The sequence below is a fragment of the Rissa tridactyla genome, chromosome 6, assembly GCF_028500815.1.
Source record: "Rissa tridactyla isolate bRisTri1 chromosome 6, bRisTri1.patW.cur.20221130, whole genome shotgun sequence".
In the NCBI taxonomy this organism is placed as follows: Eukaryota; Metazoa; Chordata; class Aves; order Charadriiformes; family Laridae; genus Rissa; species Rissa tridactyla.
The window spans coordinates 54058651-54080719 of record NC_071471.1 but is presented as its reverse complement, the minus strand read 5'-3'; the positions used below and the strand labels follow the sequence as shown (position 1 = coordinate 54080719).

The 22069-nt window shown below is 43.8% G+C and overlaps 2 protein-coding genes and 2 long non-coding RNA genes across 15 annotated transcripts in view; 2 read left to right on the top strand and 2 right to left on the bottom strand.

Annotated features, from left to right (window-relative positions):
• Nucleotides 1-12538, top strand: part of SLC16A12 (solute carrier family 16 member 12) — a 40955-nt gene extending 28417 nt beyond the window's left edge. For 11 of the 12 annotated variants that reach the window (XM_054206769.1, XM_054206768.1, XM_054206759.1 and 8 more), the window contains 4 exons: nt 1214-1357; nt 3777-4368; nt 5485-5744; nt 6865-12538. In XM_054206769.1, coding sequence (XP_054062744.1) covers nt 1214-1357; nt 3777-4368; nt 5485-5744; nt 6865-7127 — 1259 coding nt within the window. In that variant the 3' untranslated portion in view covers nt 7128-12538. The remainder of the gene's footprint in view (nt 1-1213; nt 1358-3776; nt 4369-5484; nt 5745-6864) is intronic. The other variant, XM_054206771.1, reaches the window with a different exon arrangement.
• On the bottom strand, nt 9-7845 carry LOC128911610 (uncharacterized). The gene is made up of 3 exons (XR_008467128.1): nt 7727-7845; nt 7001-7205; nt 9-167 (listed from the first exon to the last, which is right to left on the bottom strand). It is a non-coding gene; the product is annotated as an uncharacterized LOC128911610 (long non-coding RNA).
• LOC128911605 (interferon-induced protein with tetratricopeptide repeats 5-like) lies at nt 12448-17231 on the bottom strand. Its single transcript, XM_054206772.1, has 2 exons — nt 17083-17231; nt 12448-14483 (listed from the first exon to the last, which is right to left on the bottom strand). The coding sequence occupies exons 1-2, from the start codon at nt 17085-17087 to the stop codon at nt 13046-13048; spliced, it is 1443 nt and encodes a 480-aa protein (XP_054062747.1). The 5' UTR covers nt 17088-17231; the 3' UTR covers nt 12448-13045.
• LOC128911609 (uncharacterized) lies at nt 17219-20026 on the top strand. Its single transcript, XR_008467127.1, has 3 exons — nt 17219-17293; nt 17643-17793; nt 18181-20026. It is a non-coding gene; the product is annotated as an uncharacterized LOC128911609 (long non-coding RNA).
• Nucleotides 20027-22069: the final 2043 nt, after the last annotated feature.

Here is a 22069-nt window from a genome sequence, read left to right as displayed (position 1 = left end):
GTATTACCCTTTTAAGACTAATGTTGCTGATTTTTTTCAGCTCCATCTGGTTTTACTGTGTTCACAAGTTGGTGGAGTCAGCTTGGAAAGAGAGATGTATCTCTGGGGTATGGTATATCCAAGCTGCTTCCCCCAGTGTAGTTGTGCAGGAAGGGAGTGTCTTCATACTGTAGAAAAGAAGCAGAACTTCGTATTGTCAAATGATCTAAGTTTTCAGAAATGTACTTTTGTCGAGGTCTAGTAGGACAAGTCATGTTTGAGAGCTACTAACGGAGTACTTGTTTCTTTTGCCTTTTTATTGGAATCATATTTGAGACACAGCACAGGATGTACATCTTGCCTTCGGCTCAAGTCACAGTCATCCTCCTTTTAGCAAATATGTGTGTTTACAAATAGTCTTTTCCCTTAAAAGAAAGTTCAGTGTTACTAAAAATGACATGCATCAATACAGAAGTTGTACTGAATTTCTCATGGGTTTACTTTAAAACTGTATAGCTAGCTGAAAATCCATTCCCTAATCCTGTGGAAGAGGGTTGGTTAATCCCTGAGAATTGCTACAAAGGCACAGGGACACAGTTGGAATGAGACATTAGCTACTCTACTGTGTCAGCCAGGCTATATCTTGGGGAAAAAAGAGAAATAAGGGTAACCTTGCCCTGGTATTGCAGGTAACGGAGAGGGAGAGGGCTGGTGACAACACCCCATGGTAGAAGCAGGGTGATCTGTGAGCCATCAACATTGGAGAAGTGCAGGAAAAGGGGTAGTGGCTCTGGAGATGGTCCAAAAGATGTGAGATCTTTCCTGTTTGGGTCTGACACCTGAAGTTACTGAGGGCTGAAGTGCAAATTCCAGGTGGGGAAAGGTCTCAGTGTCGTAAGCGTGGAGCAATGAACACTGTGGGCTGTTGCTCTGGCCTCTCTTGACCCCAAAAACTGCAGAGTAGCTGTCTCCCATTGTGACTTTGACCTGCTGAAAAGGCTGTTGAGAAAGCTAATGTAAATTTCAGTTTTAGCTCGCTTTCAGGAAAAGTATTTTTAGAAGTTTTTTGGTTCTCCCACTGTTGTGATGGGGGGGATATTGGGAGACCACTCTGGGTAGCTGTGATCACCATTTTCTCCTGCTTACCTACTGCTTCCTTTTCCTTGATGACTGTTGCAACGAACTGTGTGTGAGGACCTGCCATTAACTACCAGCTTTATTTGTTTCTTTGAAGCCCCGCTTGGGAGTTTAATCAGTAATCATGTGTCCTGCCAAGTTGGTATCATGCTAGGAGGGCTGCTTGCATCTGCTGGACTAATTTTGAGTTCATTCGCCACCAGCCTGGAACATCTCTACTTATCATTAGGAGTCCTTACAGGTAGGAGGCATTCAGCCCCTTTGTTCCTGCCATGACAGCAACACGGGAACATTAAAAATTATGGTCCTCCCTTTCAAGAGGGGTGATCTCTTCTTCATGTCATATTGCCACCTTGCTGATGGACAGAGATACTCAGACCTGTTCCCTTCATTGTAAATGAGAGGCTTTGGCTGCCCCTGCGAGGGCTGCAGCACTCGTTGGATCTCATACAGCCCAAACGCAGCATGCTGCAAAAGCAACTCTCTGACTTCTGTTAAAGATTGGAAAACATTGTGAAATTATGGGAGGTCAGGAAGGACTTCTGTTGTAGGTGATACACAAAAAGGTTTCCTTTTTTGCCTGTGATTTGGGAGGAGTTTGTTATGGTAGGAGTTCTAAACTGCCCCAAAATATTTGCATATTAAAAAAAAAAAAAGTTTAAACCATAACATAAGAGCAAGTGGGGCGAGCAGCACTGGGTGAATAGCCGGTACCTCAGCTGTGCACCTTATTTTTGTCTGCGTTACATTCCATTTGAAAAGCACACAATCTCCTGGTTGGTAGTGTTGCCGTAGCAGCTCCTCCATTTGTGTTCAGGTATGGTGGCGACAAATGTCTTCGCTCTGTCCTATCTCCCTGTCTTTGGTGTGCACAGAGGAACTTGAGAAGTGCCCATGGTCACACTGACATTCCTTCCTCATTAATACTGACCTGGTAGCCACGGTGATATAAGCCTTGTACTTGGTCCCCTGCTGTTTAGTAACAAGTTGGTGGAATTACTGCAGTTCACATGCTGCCAGCAGCTTACTTGTTTAAAAAAAAATAAAATAAAATCCTTATTGTAGTGCATGTCACTCCTGTATTACAATGTTAATCTTTGACAAATGTGTTCATTACAAATAAAAAGGCTCCTTGTAACTTGAGGGACTGTGCCACATACCATGCTAATGCCGCTGAGGCTTCCTTAGTGAGAACCACTGGGAATACTGAGGTGGAAAAGCAGTTGCACTTTGTACATGGAGTTCTAAAGAGCCAGTTCAATAAGGACTGAACTTCTAGTCTGTGGGATTGATTAATGGAGAGGTGAACTGTTGGTAAAGGCTAGAGGTGGTGCCTGGACCCAGAGAGGAGGTGGGTGCGTAACTGGTGAATGTTCAGGGCTGCAGGACTTGAAACTATGAGGAGTGAAGCAGAGGTGAGATGGGGGAGTGGCAATAAATAGAGAGCTCCTTCTAAGAGGTATGAAAATGTTTTCAGCCACAAACTTTTTGTTTACACTTTTCACATGACATTTATTGGCTTTTTGGGGACCTATTCTCCCTGCCAACTCACTAAAAAATAAGTGGCGTGTACACGAAATAGAGTATGATTTTCACAGCTCTCAAGTGATGATGTCTAGCTCAGGGCTCCAGCTCTGCTGCCTGCACAAGTCCAACGCCAGCTCTCTGCCCTGCTGCTCCCCTCGCCTCCTGAGGGGTGTCGGAGCGGGCATCCACCGCCCGCAGTCCCTCTAATCCACTTATCCCCTCCTGGCAGGCTTTGTGCCCGCTCGGCACAGTGCAGCCTTTGAGGAGGATGTGGCAAGCTGGTTACGGCGCCGGGAGATTATCTCCTCTATTGGCAAGTTCTGCCAAAGGCAGTGGGGACTGGTTTACCCTCGATGTAGGACATGCTCCAAAAACCTAGTCAGGAACGCATTTCTGCGGCTGAATCAGAAACATATTAGTGTTAGGGCAACCATTTGGTAATTAAAATCTGCTCTCTGGTTCTGCAACAGAGACCACAATCTTTTTCCCAGTCTAAAAGATGGATATTTGTTTACTACATTGGACATGGCTTTGTTTTCTGAGGTTTTTCCCCCCTCTTTACTTACTGGCAGGGATTTAAAATGGTCAGGACTCCAAGCAGCTGCTGCGTGGAGTTTGTTTAGCTGACTAAAAAAGGTTTATTGTAGAATATTAGTAACAGAGACAGACTCTTTGTACTGTGCTTCAGAGACCTGAAAATTAATGTTCAGGGTTGCAACAGACCGAAACACAAAGTGGTGCCTCATCAGAACAGTGTGCCCAGTGCCAGCATCTGCACAGACCCTGGGGCAAGAGCTCATCTTGCATCCAGGAGAGGCTAACACACCATTTCTCTGATGTTTATTCATCAATCATCCTCATTCTTGTTATTAAGCAAACCCCATCACTTCTTTCTGAGCCTTGTTATCTTGGATTAATGATGATCCGTTAGGTTTGTCAAGTCAGTGACCACGACAGTGGGAGAAAGGAGTCATCCTGGTCCTCTTCACACCGTGACTGGGCTGCCTGATACAGCACCAGAAAAAGCTTCCTATTTGTTTGTGCTAATGAAAGTAGGATATGTGATTTAATTTAATGTCTTCCCATGTGTCGTGCTTAGTATTAAGCCATCTGCACTGTGCTTTCTCTTCTAGGGCTTGGGTTTGCACTCTGTTATTCTCCAGCCATTGCGATGGTGGGCAAATACTTCAACAAAAGAAAAGCGCTGGCGTATGGAATAGCCATGTCAGGAAGTGGAATCGGTACCTTCATCCTTGCCCCTGTGGTCCAGCTCTTAATCGAGCAGTTTTCCTGGCGTGGAGCTTTACTCATCCTGGGAGGTTTTGTTTTAAACCTCTGTGTCTGTGGTGCCTTGATGCGGCCTATTGCTCTTAAGGAGGACCGTAAAACTGCTCCTGAGTTTCTTGAACAGGATTATGTCCCCAAAGCACAGAAACAAGACTTAAAACGAATGTCCGTCTGTTCACCTTTAATCAAAGCGTGGTCTCATGAATGTTTATGCTACTGTTCGTGGAAGGAATATGACTTTTTACTGATGCCGGGCTTCATGGTGCTGGCAGTGTCAGTTTTATTTATGGCATATGGCTGTAGCCCTCTTTTTGTCTATCTAGTGCCTTATGCTTTGAGCGTTGGAGTGAGTCATCACCAGGCGGCCTTCCTCATGTCCATACTTGGTGTCATAGACATCATTGGTAATGTCACCTTTGGATGGCTAACAGATAGAAGGTAATGGCTTACAGCTAAGCAAGTGTACGCTTTAGCTGGTGGGAGGCTGGGTGCAAGTGAGGTGTAATACACATAAAAGTTAACATTATGGACTTCTTCTGTAGCATGCATAACATTTAAAAGAAGAAAACAAACCACAACAAACGAACACACGGTCTAACTATCAGAAATGCTTACTATTTAATGTTATTGTTTTTTCTGAGTTTGTTCAATTCTGCTGGTTCCGTTTCTTTTTTTCCTGAAGAAATTATATTTTTGTGCAAAGTGGAAATGTAACACCCTGCCTGAAGTTGTTTGAGTGTGATCCTCTGTACCCGTTTCCTAGAGGATCTCACTCTGCTTTCTCTGCCTTTCCATCTCTTTTGTGCTGCTGGGGAGGCACAGAAGTTATGGAAAAGGGTCAAGGGTCTGGCCCAGTGCTGCCAAGCATATACTCAGACGGACAGACCTAAAAGCGTTAACGTATTTTCTAGTATGTAAGAGCTCACCATGCTTTGCTAACTCAGCTCACTCAACCATCTGTGTACAGCACCTGTAACATCAGTAGACGCTGGCTAAATTTAGAAGGATTTTGATTCTAAAGGACGTGTTCTTTGTGCTTATTCAGTTTGTGGGAAAAAATCAGTTATTGGTTTTGTGGGGCAGAGATGATAACTCCGGTGTTTAAAGGCTGATGTTCTGATGATAACTCTGGTGTTTAAAGGCTGATGTGAAGGATGACAACTAAGCGAGGTATACTGTAATATCTTTGCATAATACTGGGAGCACCTTGCTGAGCTGGGATGTAAAGCCTGATGGAATACTGCTTTGAACATTGAAACTTTAGTGGGCTGCAAAATCCTGTCAGTGGAGTGGCTCCCCTCACTAAGGGCAGCCCGAAGAAGAACACTGCAGGCAGCATGGGCTGCTGCTTACCAGATGCTTCTGCAGCTGTAGGTGAGCAGCTTTCCCTACCTGGGCTCATCAGTGTTGAGCTTTTCATTTTGAAGACTGTGTATGGAAATTGACTTAAATTTGAGGTATATAAAAGAGAGTGAAGTGCTGCATGCCATGGCATAGAAACTGAGATGCTGTGTTCAGCGATAATCTTTTTCTTTTCTGTTTTGAAATTTGCAGGTGTTTGAAGAAGCATCGGCACTTTTGCTACCTCTTTGCTGTGGGAATGGATGGCCTCTGTTGTCTTTTCCTGCCAGTTCTCCAAAACTTCCCCTTGCTTGTGCCTTTCTCATTTACCTTTGGCTACTTTGATGGAGCCTATGTAACGCTCATCCCTGTCGTGACGGCAGATGTAGTGGGAACTTCTTCGTTATCATCAGCACTGGGGGTTGTGTATTTTCTGCATGCCATACCATATCTAGTGAGCCCACCCGTTGCAGGTTCGTCACAAATTACTTTCCTATACTCTTATCACTACTTCAGATTTAACTATTGGTGTGATGTAGAAGGAGAGAAAGGACAGCAAATGCACGCTGAATGTGGATGTAGCCCCTGGGCAGGAAAATAACACACCTAGACCTTCATAAGAATCTAGATCCCACTTATTCCCTGTCTTGATGGGATGATTTCTATGTATAGACCAAGTTGAAGTTTAAAAAACAAACCAGTACAGAATGGGGCGTTTGAGAGCTGTTACATCATGACTTCATGTAGCTCAGAAATCGTGCAAGTAGAAGGAACAAAAGGTTTCACTGTGAAATTACATGGTTTTCAAAATGTAACCTAAAGAGAGTTTCATTACAACATGTTTTTTTTTGTGCGGGGGACTTGATTTTTTCAACTCCAGCCTGCTTTGAACAGGTGGGTGAGTCAGCTTTGCTATTGTTTGGTCACGGGCTCATCGCTGTAATATCTAACCGTCGTTTTCCCCATCAGTTCGATTACAGTGAAGTAAGGATGAGAGCCGTACTCCTATTATTCTTTAGAAAGAACTTGACACAGTTTTGAATATTGTGGAGGGGCAGAGATCTTTTTTCAAACAGCCATGTCTTGCCTATTTTGTCTTCTATTCACATCAATTCCCAATTAATCTCTGCTTCTGAAGGCTTTAATTTAATTTTCCATAGCCAAAACCATTGCAAAATGGAATTATTTTAAGTGATGCATGAGCCTAGGGCATAGCTCACTAGATGTTTCTGTATGAGGATCTCATGCACAGCGTACTTAATCTCAGGGCTCTCTAAGCATGTCTACAGACTGCCAGTTAAATCCATGCAGTTGAAAGATGTTTATTTAGGATTGTGGTGATGACTGCTGTGCCTTTTCTCGTGGGTTTGACCGCTAAACAAAAGCCCATCAAAATCTTATCTGCCTGCTGAGGACAAATGCCTCCCTGCCCCAGGAGGTAAAAGTATAGTGACGGTGATGTAAACCCGTATTGTTTGATTGTATTTATATGTGATAACTCCAGAAGCTTATAAAACTCCTGTTGATCATGGGATTTGTAAATTATCAGAATTTTGACGGGCCTTTAAAAACCCATGATTTGCTCTCCTACAGGTTGGCTTGTGGACACAACTGGCAGCTATACTGCATCATTCCTCCTGTGTGGATTTTCTATGATTTTTAGTTCAACATTATTGTGCTTTGCAAGACTAGCAAAGAAAATCAAAAGAACACACTTGCGGTCGCTCACCAATGATACTGGCACCAAACAGCACATCTGGACAAATGGAGCAATAGCTTATTCTGTCGCAGCAGAATTAGACCAAAAGGATGTTGAATTTTTGGCTGTGGATACAAACAGCTACAGCAACAGATGACAAGCGCCGTCCGGATTCAGCACTGCACAGCCGTGACTGAGATGGAGGTGGCTCTGTAGTGTTACACTGATGGTACTCCTGTGAAACAAGGCATCTCTCAATTAGATTCTTCTTTTGTGTTTTTAGTTGGCTAAAATCTACATACAGCAACAATAATATCAAGTTAATGCAGTAATAGAAGAAAGCTAGACTGAAAATAAAGAGTTTGCAGATACAAATGTTCACAGATCTATTTGAAATGCAGTATGTCGACTCCACAGATAATCTCAAAGATGATAATTGGCTATAATAAAAAAAAGACTATAAAGTAATCAGTCACCAAAACTGAACAATAAACTTTAACAACAGTAAGCTTTTTGGTGTTCTGGTCTATTATGTTTCAATGGACTAATCACCACCAAAAAACCTCCACGTTTATCAGTCTGCGTTAAACTCTTTGCAAATAACTATTTCAAATGCCAAAGCCATTTTATTTAGAAAATCTGACAGGAAACTGTGATTTATGCTCAAAGTATCTCTGGAGCAGCTTTAATTTTTACAGTGTGCCTGAATTTTGTACATAAGTTGCAATTTAATTTCAAGTATGGTTTTAGACTTACTTTCCCAAGCCTCCTACAGCAAAATGTTGAGGTGGCTGCTGCTTTTCTCCTGAAGATCTTTAAAGCTTGAATTTCTAAACATTGACATTCCAGGTATGATCCTCCAACTGATCCTTGTCTGGGAGGGTAGAAGAGGTGCTGTGGCTCATCTACTATTTGAAGAGGAGTAAATTTGTGCCAGGGGACTAGGTGTGCTGATGGACAAACCTGGTTTAGCTGCATTAGTTTGAAGAAGCTGGAACGCAGCCCGGGAGACAAGAGGAGAGGCTTGGTTGTTTCCGAATACAGAGCCTCTTCCTCCTGTAAAATCAGCAGCTGTTGAAGAAATTTAGAGTCTGTGCAAGCAGATGACTGAGAAACTGCCCACTCCACAGGCGATAAGTAAAGAGGACATTGGCAGACAAAGTTTTTTCTGCATATTCCAGTGGCAAGTCTGTCTCTTCTTGGACCTGGGAACTGTATCTTCAGAATGTGCAAATTAGTCATTTGTGACACCTGACGAGCTGGTCAGGTCACTTGTCCTGGATGGCCAGAACACAACAGCTGCGATTCACCGCTGGTTTCCTGCTACTTGTGTGAGGAATATACTACAGCTGGCTGCTCAACCAGAGCTACGGACCAAATGTAGCTCATGGGGTAAATCACTGATGTGGTGAACTAATAAATAATGGGATGTTTCCCACTACATTTCCAAAGTCATCGATGCAGGATTTTCACATTCGGAAATGCAAATAATTTCTGTGTTTTGATGCTGTATAAAGTTGCATTCTGTTCATTAGCAAATTGATCAGAGTTCGAATAATTGTTATCAACGTTGAACTAGTCATTTTGTTATTCATCTGCAATGTATTAAATGGCTGCTCATGGCGTCCTGCTCCCGTCTGTGCCTCAGAGGGGAAAGCAAAATAGACTGACGTTCACAAATTTTATTTAGATCAAGAGTACAGCCATAGGGGTATAATGTATTTTTACATATATATGAATAGTATGTGTGTCAAGTAATTCTATTACTCATGCATATTTCAACGTATTAAAATTGTTTGACTTCAGTTGTCTGTGCTCAAACAAAGCATTTCTCATTGCCCTGCTTCAGAAGTGTGGTCAGAGCCAGTAGCACGATTTATGTGCACAGACCACAGATTAAGACATGGGAGTGCAAAAACTGCTTAAAACTGATGACGTAACCTTTTGTTCAGCTCTGCGTGGCAACTGAGTCCTGGGCCCTAATTTTGATTTTAAAATATATTCTTAAAAAAAGACAAAAATTATCCATGAGTGTTTCTTAATGAGTTAGGAAAAATAGGCACATTTGAGAAGAAAAAAAGGTGGCTTTATTCATTAGTAGTGATGAAGATACTGTTCTAGATCTTAATGCAAAATTTTATATCAAAAAGTAGAGAATAGTGTGGTCTACAAAGAAGATAAGCTATTTCAACAAGTTGTAAGTTAGTGCTGTCATTTACTGTACAAAAATCTAATTGCATTTTTTTACCACATCATGACATGTCGGCAGCTGTTCATGCTATAACTGCATATTATAGAAGTCTGTTAGAATAATACTATATGCATTTTTATCCTAGTAAATCATACTGTGTAATATGTTATTAGTGTTTTTTGGATTTTTTTTTTTAAATTTCAAGATATTTTTTCATAGGCTTTTCTGTTTTGTGTTTAACTTATAATTAAGGCAGTATTTCTTGTTTTAAATATCTAATTCAGCAGAAAACATTCAACTAGTTTTATACACAGATCTTTTGTAGGGAACGATAGAATGATTTCAGGGTTTTCTAACACTGTTTCTGTGCTGAATTAAGCCAATGGATAAAAGCTTATATACCAGAATGATGCTTTCTGTGTGTAAAACACACTGTGAAATATCAGCCCTGTCATGAATTTCCTCACAGAGAAACAGAGAAGGAAGGAAGCATAACAAGAAATGACCTGCGAGTGGAAGAAATGACAGTAAAATCCAAGGTTTGCGAATTCTCATGTCAAACTTCTACCCCCTGGTCCGTACAACCTAAATTGAACACCTCATCTTCATCCTGCCCTGTGAAAGGCTTCAGGCAGCGTATTATAGATGTCTCCGGATTATACCATTTTTAAAAAAAATGTTTTATTGTATCTACAATGGTTTGGGTTTTTTGTTGTTTTTGTTTTGTTTTGTTTTTTTCAGAGATTATAATATTCAGGCTGTTCTCCATAGAGGATATTTCCTGGCATGGCACGGTGCAGTGACGGGCAGAGAACTCTGGGCTAGCTGGGCACAATTTGCCAAGCTAACACCGCGTGTTCCCACCAGCCCTGTTGAGCACTGGGGGATACGAGCTTGGATGCGGCACTGCATGGCTGAGCCTGCCTGGCTTCCCGGGACAGCGTGGCCTCACTTGGCTGGAGTAACATCTGCCCGAGGCAGAAACAGAGGGATCCTATCTCAGGTGAATCCTGCCTGGGATAATACTCTATTCTGTGCAGTGAAGGGGAATTCATTGTTAGTAAGTGCAACTGCTTACAGCCGCTGAAGGTATCCCATCTGTTTCCATTGCATGAGGTTTGACATGAGGAAATCCTCATTCTTTTGAAATTGCTTACATTGTAGTGAGAGTTTTTATCAGGTCAGTTTTGGAACGTTTAATAAATTTTACCTTGAAAAATTGTGTGAAAACGGCGTTGGAAAAATCAAGTACCTCCTGCTGAAAAATAACCCTGTTTTCAGAAAAAAATTTTTGAGCCTGAAACGTTTCTGCCAACTTGGATGACAATTTATCTCCTGAAAACCAAAGGTTTTCTGGGCTACTATATGGTGAATATATTTCATATTGCCACAACAGTTCCTTGTTTGCTTTCTAAAGTGTTATGAATTTATGTGAGAAGGAAGAGCTTGTTTTAGTTAAGCTGTAACAGTACTTCATGGTCAGCACAACAAAGTCCTTAGCCAGGATTGCCTCAATAAATAATTCCCTCTATGAAGTGACCGTTCTGGTGTATTCCAGTAGTTTTCTGTATAATTTAGAAGATGCGTTTGATTCATTAATGTATGCTGCAGGGTTGTCTTCACTCCCTTTTTCCCTGCATCGCCAGCGTAGGCTCCAGTGATGTCTTCATACTTGGGTGCGAATGAGAGGTGGTTCACCCTCTGTGTGATTCTGGTTTTGCCCATTGGACTTGGAGACTGCAAAAGGTGTGGATTTGTTTTTTTCCGCTTCCCGAAGCTGAAGCTCAGCCTCTTCCCTGTGCCGCCACGCCAGGCAATGCAGCAGCACCACCCTGTGGGAAAGACCATTTTTCCCCATTTACAAGACACTGGGCAAGAACTGGAAGGCAGAGTTTGCACGCAGCATCCCCCGGCAGCACCGCGGCCCAGCCTGAACCTCCAGAGACCGAAGAAGGTGAAGTGCAAGAAACAGATTTCTCGCATCTCTGCACCTCACGGTGAGTTTCTTCGCTGTGGCGAAGATCGAGCCACTCTGACTGTTCTAAAAAGTTCAGGCTCGCATTTTTCTCAAAATATTTTACTGCTGCTCCTTACTTCTGCAAGGTTCGTTTTCCAGGAGCGAGGCAGGAGAGGCTCTGGTGGCAGGGCGTGGAGGGGAGCACGGATGTGCCACCACAGCTTCCTGACTTCAACCCTACTGTTGTTCCTACCAGCTTTCAGCAGTGGTGTGCCAGTCCTGCTCCCAGTCCTTCCTGTTCTCCTCCCTCCCCACTCTTTCCCTAGGTAGGGCCACCTTTCTTTGTAAGAGAAAAGCTGGCGGGTGGCTGGAAAACAAGAATGGATTTTGCCCCAGCCCTTTCTTAGGAAGAAGGTGTGGTTGTATCATGTACTCCTGATCCTTTTACTTGTATTATGAAATATTCTTTGAGGGAGAGCTGACATGGGGGAGGTCTCTTGATGTTTTGTGGTCTGGCATCATATTTTACACTCCTTCAGGCCTGTCACCCTGTCTGTACATGGGACTGCTGTGGCAGGGGCAGGAATGCTCCAGGATGGCTGGAAACAAAAGGCCACATCCCTCCTGATGGGCTCTGTCACCAGTTTGCTTCATTCTACACCACTGGCTAGTGCTCAGAAGTGTATTGAAAGTACAGCGTTAGTTTTCCCTGAGCACCATGAACTGCCATACCAAGGTACAATGCTATGGAATTAGGCCAGCCTGTTGTAAAGAATACTGACTTTTAGTTGGACAACTGAAGACAATCACCTCCTCCACCCGTCCTCTCTGTCCTTTCAGCCCTTTCTTCCATTCATGTAGACTCTGTGGGCACCCACCTCACTTCCCACAAGCCCCTTGCTCTCTGCGGCGCTGTTCTCCAGTGCTCATGCAACTCCTTGCTCTGGCAGCGCTCTGCCCTCCGTGTCCGGTTCAGTACGTTTCTTGTGTGCGTTTTCTATCCCTGGCTTGTTTCACAAGCACGGCCACAGATAGTTGTCTCTTTGGCACCTCAAAGATTGCCTTTCCTTCCTCTCCAGATGTTTGCTGCAGCGGTTCCTGAGAGTGTGATTTTGGGTAAATTAGACCGACGTCATTTTGTGCTCAGTTTAATTCTTTGGTGCAACACTTCTGAAGCCACCTTTGTTGAGAGTTTGGGAAAATAAATGGGGCTACCTCCTGACCCTTTCATATCCTGCCAAAACTTTATCCCTGTTACTTTTTCAAATGGCCGTTTCCTTTTCTTTCATGTACTAACATGAGGATTGGTCAGCAGAGAGGTACCAGAAGTGACAGTTGATGGATGCAATGCTCTTTAATACAGGTTTTTTAAGCTTTCCAGGGAACTAGCCAAACAGTAGTTATTTTTCATAGTTAAACAACATACAAGCTAGTAAACCAAACAAGTCTTCAACAAAAGCATCTTCTAAATAACACTAAAAAATACATTTTTTTAAACATATGAAAAAGCATCAGAAATTCCATTTGTGTATAACGTGGCTTTCAAGTGGATAGATGAAATACTACAATGATTCCCTTATCTTTTTCTCAGTAAACGGTAATATCTAATTTAGATATCATTTGATTAGAAGCTCTCTGTTCTGCAGATCATCACTTAAACGCAACTTTTATACCAGTATTAGCATTGAAGACCAAGATATCTTAACTGCTATTTAGTCTTCCCAAGCATGCTCTCTGTGGGTGAATGAACAAACAAATGAACAATCATAATCTGCAGTTTCTACATTATCACCAGAAAGCGATGCCACCAGATGTTTCATCCAGTTATAACATCAACCTTAAAAAAAAAAAAAAAAAGTGGTTTTGAAAGTCTGCTAAAATGTCCTTGGGTTTGGGTTTTTTTTGGCGTGAAGGATTTTGGGGAGATTTAGCTTGAGATGGAAAGTCGTAGCTCACATAATGCACTCAGATATTCTTCATTGTTGGGACACAGTGCAATGGCTTTCTCGTAGCACTCAATTGCTTTGTGTTTTTCACCGCTTAGCTTATGAACAAGTCCAAGTGTACCAAAATCTGCTGCGTCTTCTAAACCTCTCTGAATTCTTTTTTCCAGCAATTTCTTGAGAGCATTTCTGCACGCAATTCTTCCATAAGACTCTTTATCAATTTTCAGCCCTTCTAGGTAATACCTAATGGCTTCAGATTCCGATTTCATATGAAAACGCTGAAAATTGCCATAATGGTAGTAATATTCTTGTTTATCATTATCGAATAGAATATTTATCTGAAACGCTTTCTGAAATGTCTCTTCTGCTTCTTCATACCTCCTTCCTTCTGCATACATGTTTGCTAGATCAACGTGGGCAGTAAAAAATTTTGCCTTTTGGGCAATCGCTGTTTTAAGATGAAAAATGGCAAGTCGGATGACTTCCTCCACTTGCTCTTGAGGTGGATATCTTGTAGTGTTTTTCAATTGATACAGCTTTCCTCTGTAGCAGAGTGCTAGTTGGTGATGCAAAAAGGCAGATTTTGGTGTCACTGCCAGGGCCTTTTTCAAAATCTCCACCGCTTTGTCCACTTCTCCTTTCCTTCTGTAAAACTTAGCGGCGTATCGCTGGACATAAGGAAGATCAGGGGTTATCTGCATTGCTTCTTCAATGTACCTCTCCCCTTCATCAGCTTGCTTTACGTCTTGAAGTTTTAACGCAAGTAATGCCATAATGAAAGTACTCTTTGGATTCAGTTCCACTGCATGCTTCAGGAGCTCAAGGGACGGGATTATTTCTTCACATTGTCTGAGAGAGAAGTCTTCCAAACGATACATTACTATTGCATAGCCAGCATTAAATCTTGGGTTATTGGGTTCATTCTTCAGAGCAGTTTCAAAACAATCCTTTGCTCTCCCATAGTATTTTCTCCCAAACTTTAATAATGCCCATCCTTGCTCAGCATAGATCTCCGGAAGTTGAATCTTCCATTGGTCAGTATTTGAAAGCTTTTTGCAGCTGTTTTCCACTTTGTTTATATAAGTTTGAGCTTCTTCATATCTTTTCATGTGGTAATAGATCCAGGCATAGTTCCCCCAGGTAACAAGAATTCTCCAGTCAATTTCATCTGGATGATTTTTTTGAGCTGCTGCTTCAGCTTTTTGGAGATTTCTCAGGGCTTCCTCATTTGAACCCTTTAGGTGGCATACATAGGCTAGTAGATTATAATTTGTGATGTTGGATTCTATGAAAAACTCGATCTGATCATCTACTGTTTCTTCTAGGTGTCCGAGATCCACATCCTGCTTCAGCAAGGTCCATGTAAAATGACATTCTAGCTTCAGCAGGGAGCTCTTCAAGGAATTCATGGAAATGGTACTAGAAGAAAACAAAGAAAAATGTACTTACACTCCACTGGCTTTTTGCTACTCTTGTTTTTAAACCAGGCATGATGTACTTCAAAACCAGGCAATACCTCACCTAGTGCCACAAGTCAACAATACTTCAAACAAGCCAAAGCTCTGGGAAGCCATTGGTCTAAAGAGCGGAATAATTATTTCAGTAATTCTCCTTGCCAGTGTATGAGGGCATCTCTTACATAGCAACAGAGCTGGTGGTCTGGCTGTCAAAGAGGAGGGCTAATCTCTCTGGTAAAGCTGGCACAGCTCTGGGCCTCAGGAGCATACTTCCTATGCCAGGAACAATTGCTGAAGCCTACCCAAAAGAGGTAATCAAATAACAAAGCTTCCCCTAAAATATAGAGAAAATGATACAGTGCCTTTCCCATGTATCTGTATATTTTATGGTTTGGATTATAAATTTCATTTTGCATTTCCTGCATTTGTAAATCCTTGTTTGTCAGATCATAGTACTGTTTTTATGATTATACTAATGTATCCAGTAGCTGGCTCCTGGATCCTACCAGTCTCCCCAGTTGCTGGCGCATGGGTGTACAGGACCCCTGAGGATGCAACCCCACTGCGCTTGCTGGTACCCACCACACGCTCACTCACTGACCCTGTGGATCCCCAGAAGATGGCTTTGGACATCCCGTAGCTGGTCAGGGATCCTCTCTCTACCCAGGCTCCTCACCCCTAGACGCACGCACACTGACCAGACCCTGTTTGCATACACCTGGTCCATAATACCCCTTTGTCCCTCTCTATTTTTAATCATTTGTTCCTTCCCAAATCACCTAGGTCACTCGTTTCCCTGCCTTTGGTCCCTTCCCCAGACATCCCATAATGTCTCACACAATCCCCAAATGCTTTTCCCTGCATCCCATAAGGTGTCCCACATCCTTAAGCACTGCGCTCCCTTGGACCCCTAGCGTGGGGTATCCCCTTGGCCCGTGGGGGTCCCCTGGGAGGGCCAGGTGGGAGCTCATGTCCCTGAGCCCTGGGGGGAGCCCCCGCCTGCCCTCCTGCCTCTGAGCTCCTCACTGTGCGTGGGGATGGGCTGATGGCTCTGGGAACAAGCTTGGGAGCAGCCGGGGCAGGGTGGCATTTGGGGTCCCCCTCCTGCCATTGCCTGCCTATGTCCCGGTGTGGACATGCAGAGCAGCTTTTAGCACACAAACTATCAAGGACAAACCTTTACAGCCCAGAGAAGGTAACACCCTAGTCCGTATTGTGCCCTCCCTTAAAGAAGGAATTATACGTGACTTTATAATCAAGGCTTCTCAGTCAAATCCTTCTTTGTTAGAAAGACTTCTCTGCCCCCCCTCCTCTAAAGCCTAGAGGGTCTGACAGCCTGTGTGGTACCACGCGTGCTGCCGCTCAGCTCCACAATCATGTAAAAAAAGAGGCATCTTTTGGGTAAAAAAAAAAAGAGTGAGTGGAAAGACTGAAAATTATGAGGAGGCAAATCAAGGAGGAATCCGTCAGCAATTCTTACAGGTTCTGGGACAATGGGCAGGACACTGGGGAAAGCAAAACTGAATACACTTTCCCACCCAAACCATCTGACCCAGAGGTACTGGAAGAAGTCAGACAAAAATGGTATTTATAAGTGCTGTTAATGTATAAGTTTGTCTTACAGACTTCTTCGCCTTTCTCAAATAATCTCTTCTGCCTAACTGAGGTTTTTCGTCGGTATTAACAGCCGTTCCTAATTAGAAAGCTGTGTGTGAGGTAACTACAGTTCTTCTGGGATGAAGAGGAAGTGAGAGCGAGTTCCCATTATTGTCACTATCTTGTTAGAAATCTTTGGCTACCGGTGAATACCACAGAACAGATATTGGCTCCCAAATCACCAGTTCAATTAAAAATGTGGCGTGTGTTTTTTATTGCCTCAGCCGAGAACCCTGACAATGTCTAATGTCCACGGCTGAGAAACTAACAGAGGAGAGTAATTAATGAGAAGACATTTGTGGAAAATTAATATTCATGAATGTCACAAAAACAGATTTGTGACGCAAATTAAATACAGTTTAGTTTAGTTCAACACATAACCGTTAAACGCCATTTCCAAAGTTGTCCTGCCATCTTGGCTTTGCCCCATTTGCGTGCGCGCACAGCTCTGTGCATGCATGACGGTCTTCAGAACGTGTTGTCCCCCCTCCCCGACCCCCGACAGCTTATGCTCCAAGGGGCAGCCCAGAGCCTGCGCTGCCCTCTTTGCTGGTCCTGGCAGTAGTAGAGATCAGAAAGTAAATTCTCAAATGCATCAGCCCCAGGCACCCATTCAGCCGGGCACCAGCTGCGGCTGCAGCCTGGGTGTCACCCCCGAACTGCCCACACACAGTTTTCCTGATGGCCAGTTCTGCTCACAGGGCTGGCCCTTGTCGGAGAAATGATAAAATTACAATATTCAATAGAACCCTTATTTTATTGTGATTCTTCCAGTAGATATTCTGCAAAATATTTTCTGCTGTTTGGATCCCCATAGTCCCTCCCTGCTTACGTTTAAGTAAATAATAAGCATTATTTTCCTGTGGCATAGCAAAAAAGCACCTTTCAGAGACTGGGTTGCTCACCTCATGGTTTTCCTTCTCTGCCCACTTAGGTTAAGGTAGCTTTGAAGCCAAAGGAGTGCTGCTCTCCGTTGCTATGCCTTCCCTTTTATGTGCTCCAGCCCTCACGTGGTCTGTGAGTAATTTAACGGGAACCAGAAAGTGAAACTTCAGCTCTGCCTGAATCTGCGGAAGAAGCTGGAATAGCCGCCAGTAGGGGAATAGAAACCTAGGAGTGAGTAAACTGCTTTTTTTTCAGCCTGGCTCTGTGCCACACATTATGTTGTGTTGTGGAGAATGTGGCAACAGCTCCTAGTAACTCCCAGCGTTTACTTTGTTCAAATCCAGAGGCATCTAGGACGCGGAGAATATTTCAGGCCAGTATAGGCTGAGCTGGTTATCATGCGCGGGCTATAGGGAAGGGTCCTTTTCCCCTCCTGCCTCTGCTGATGCATCTTTGCACAGTTTTGTACCATGCTTTAGGGTCCTGTTTTGTTGGTACTGTGTCATCCCCCTAGTCCTACCCCACAATGTCCTACCGCCCCTTGCCTCCACTCCTTCGTCCCGTGTCTCCCCATTGCAAGGTCCCTGCTGTTGTACCAGGCCTGTATTTCCCCACGCCACGGTGTTCTGGAAGAGCACTAAACATCTCACCCCACCTGGAACGACTGTTTGTCGCTGCTCTCTCTGTGAAACTGTGGTTGTACTGCCCCGAGAGAAACGAAAGTGAAACAGGTGAGATACAGACAGTCAGTTCGAGAAATTGCCATCGGGGTTGTGCCAAGAAAAACAAAGCTGCAGGCGGGTCAGGGCAAGCTCAAACAGAGCACCCTTGGTGAGCCGCTGGCCCGAGGCCATGCAAACTTATGGCCTGTTGCTGTCATCAGCGACGCCATAACAGGGCATCACGTTAATCAAGGGATGGGGCAGGGGTTGGGTACTGTCCCGGTTTTGGCCAGATTGGACAATCAGAATGACAGATGGCCCTGCCCCTGCCTCTCTGAAGAAAGAAGAAATAAGGAGATTTATGAGTTTAGAAAAAGAACTAAACTACTTTAATGAAAATATTAATAAATAATGATAATAATAATAATAATAATGTATACAATATATAAAAAACAGTATCCAGCTCACAGGATGACGATCGCCTCACCAGGGAAAAGTCCCAGACTCGAGTTAGCGAAGGACAGAAGCAGGATTCCAGATCTGGAGTCAGGAATGCTTGGATCGGGATCAAAAGCAGAAAAACAGACAGGGTCCTCCTCGGACATCGGCCATTGAAGAAAGAGTTGACCCTTTGATCCCTCAGCTTTTATGCTGAGCATGAGGCAGATGGGATGCAATACCCTGTGGGTCAGTTTTGGGTCACCTGCCCTGTCCGCTCCTCCCCACAGGTGCGACCCCTCTGCGCTTTTCTGCTTCTGACCCTCCAACGGGGCAAATCATGAAGTGAGCTGGCCTTGGTTGTTATAGCCATAAGTATAAGCAAGAGCCTCTGTGCATACCATCCCTTGGCACAGTCAGGTCTTAACACTCTGAGAGTGAGCAGTTTCTGAACAATAAACTGTTAATTTCAGGCTTTGGTCAGTTAGAAGAGGCCCAACTAAAAAGTAAAATTACAAAACAGAAAATTGGTTCTGTTTTACCTCAAACCAGGACAGGTACCGGAGCATCTATGGGTATAAACAACTCGCTGATGCTTAGTTTTTTTTTTTAAAAAAAAGCAAAACCAAAGATGCAGACCTGGCTTCATAACACTGATTTTACAGGTAATAAAGAAATCAAAGAAATAGTATCTAACATATGTAAATATACATAAAGGCAATTCAGACATAACCTGAAGCTGCAAACCAGCGAGGAAAAAAAAGGTGTAAAAGTGCATTTGCCAACATATAAAAATGACCCAAAGTGGATCCTGGGGAGAGGAAGAAGAAACCACCACTATTAGCACCATGTTTCTCCCGAGGACGGACGCCGGTGGCTGATGGTTGTTGGTGTTACTGCCTCCAGCAGCCTGAAGCTGCTGATCTGGGCGCCCAGAGCAGCGACCTCCAGGGGAAGAAATAGAAACTAAGAAGTGTCCACGCACGCTCGTGTGTGCGTGTGTAATGATTTTAACCATAATATTACTATTACTGTGACTTTTCCTGTAAATAAGTGCTTCAACCACATTATTATTCTTTCTGCTTTTGTAATAGATCTACACTAATTCTTCCATTAGACTGTTTTCACTATACTAACAAAAAAAATCTTGTCTTTACCTAACTATATAACATTTGCTTCCCTTTTACCTGTAAACAAGATCTTTTAAGTAACGTCACAGAACCTCTCCCCACTCTTGTATCCATTCCATTTAAAAATGTGAGAGTTTAATTAGATACTGTCTGATGTCCTTTCATAATATCTGTAGAATTTGAGTCCCCTCCCCCCATATTTTGTAGGAATAAGCAAATAAAAATGCATATAAGGGTGCCTGGTTTCAGTTGGGATAGAGTTAACTTCCTCACTAGGAGCTGGTATAGTGCTGTGTTTGGGATTTGGGATGAAAGCGATGTTGGTAGCGCAGTGGTGGTTTGGGTTGTTGTTAAGCAGTCGAGGCCTTTTCTGCTCCTCACACCGGCCCACCAGCAAGTTGGCCGGGGGTGCTCAAGGAGTTGGGAGGAGACACAGCCAGGACAGCTGACCCCAGCTGGCCAAAGGGCTACTCCATACCATATGACTTCACACTCAGTATATAAAGCTGGGGAAAGAAGAAGGAAGGGGGGGAAATTTGGAGTTATGGCATTTGTCTTCCCAAGTAACCGTTACGCGTGATGGAGCCCTGCTCTCCTGGGGACGGCTGAACACCTGCCTGCCCATGGGAAGCAGGGAATGAATTCCCGGTTTTGCTTTGCTTGTGTGCACGGCTTTTGCTCTGCCTATTAAAATGTCTTTATCCCAACCCACCATTTTTTTCACTTTTCCAATTCTCTCCGGCATACAAACAATCTTACACTTGAGACCTTCTGGTTTCTGCAAGAAATTGGAGAGCCTTAGTAACACACCCTCCCTTCTTGTGTCTCATCTAAGTGATTTTTTGGGGGGGAGGGGGTTGTTGGTTTTTGTTGTTGGAGCTGATGTTTCAGAGCTCAGGATAAAGGTTAGTACAGCTACTACTCTGAGCAGCATGGAACGTTGATAAGTGGTGAAAAGAGGCAGTGAATTCGGAAGGAAAAAGAATTAGGGTATCTACATGGATTAATGTATTTTATGGAAAATAAAGGTTGCAGGTAGCTGGAGAAAAATGTATTTAAAAAAGATTCCTGCAAGGCCAAAATCAAATGTGGGCACTAATGATTTACAATGCTGCTAAGTACCTATGAGTTTCTTGTCTCTGCCTCCGTCCCTGGTGTCTGTTTTTCTTGGTACATTGCTTGGTACCTAGCCTGGGAAAATGCAGGAATTTTCCTTCTGGTATGCATAAATTTGCCCTAGTATCTGTATTTTTATAAATGTAGTTTCATCTTTATGCTTTGTTTTGACACAAATGCCTATTGAATAAAATAAGCGCGGGGAAGTGCTTAAAACTGAGTAAGGGAAAATAAGAGAACAGTTATGCAATGCCTGTCTGCAGCCATCTTTGTGGCTGGCTTGGCACAGCACAGGAAAACTCCGAAATACTTCTACAGCCCCGCTGCTTTCACTGGAGGGGGAAACTGCAGCTGGGCTGACTGGTATCAGGGAGAGCCGCGTCACGCAGCAGCAAAAGCAAGAGCTTCTTGGAAAACACTTGTCCAGAAATGGGCAGGAAACAACAACTGCATTCATATTTAATACAAAGACTTTGTTTACTTGAGTGTTCTGTTCATATACAAGAATAGGGAATGGCTTCAAAAATAATTACTCATTTTAGGGAGAAAAACTCGTATCTGTGCATTTTCTTGGAGCTGAAATGGATACCGGCTAACAAAGAATTCTCCCCTCCTATCATTACCCAGCCAAACAATTGCCTGAAATGCAGTTTTCATTATTAAAATAATGCAAATGAACTATACCATGGTAAATGACAGGATCGCCTTAAATACCGTATTTTATGCTGGTTTCAATTTAGCCTAGTTTAGCATATAATTACTATGTATGACAAGAGCAGTTGTAGCATTTTATAACCTGGGTTATCCTCTAGGTGTGAAGAGTACCTTGTAATTAATTTGGCAGAAAACCCAAGTGAATAACTGAGCAATATTTTTGCAACCCAGGTTCTTTAAAACCAAATAACCCTAAGAAACAGGATCCAGGAACGCAAAGGGTCGCATAGAGTCACCTATATGGAGTGATGTATCCACGTATCAAAACAAGGGGATGCTATGAAAACTTCAGTGATTTTTTCAATTAAAATCTTCATTGCTTTCTAAAGAAACTGAAACATTTCTGTTCTTGACACACTCCTGCTCTACCACTGTGTATTTGTATCGGGTTTCTGTATTCTTCTGAGGGTATTGCTATGGACCTGGACTTAGTAACGTGAATGTTTATATTATAGGATTGAATTTGGTCCAAGTTTTCGCAAGCGTGGCCACACGTCCCCTGGCCACCGGCACGCGTCTCTGCAGCTATGCGACGCAGTGCCAATGAGTTGCCTCAGAGCATGCAGACAGACCAGGTTTGCAGGGACTGCAGCGCGTCGGTGTCAGAGTCGATATATTTGGGCTGGCGATAAAAGCCATGGCTGGGCGATCCGCCCACGTAACAACAGCAGCGATGGCTGACGGCGCTCCGCAGCCCCACCACGGCCCGGCCCCTCCCCGGCTGCAGGTGCAGGGCGTCCCCCGGGACGCTCCCGCCGTCGCGGTGGGGGCGGCCTCACCCCCTCCATGCCGCCCCGCCGCCTTCTCCCGGGAGACCGCGGCGGGACCGGGGCAGGACATAAAACCCACCCTGGCAGGGCGGCACTGCGAGCCATGACCGGAGAAACGCTGAATCACGCCGGCTCAGGCAGCCCGAGGCCCGCTGCCGGGCACCGGGGGCTGCGCCG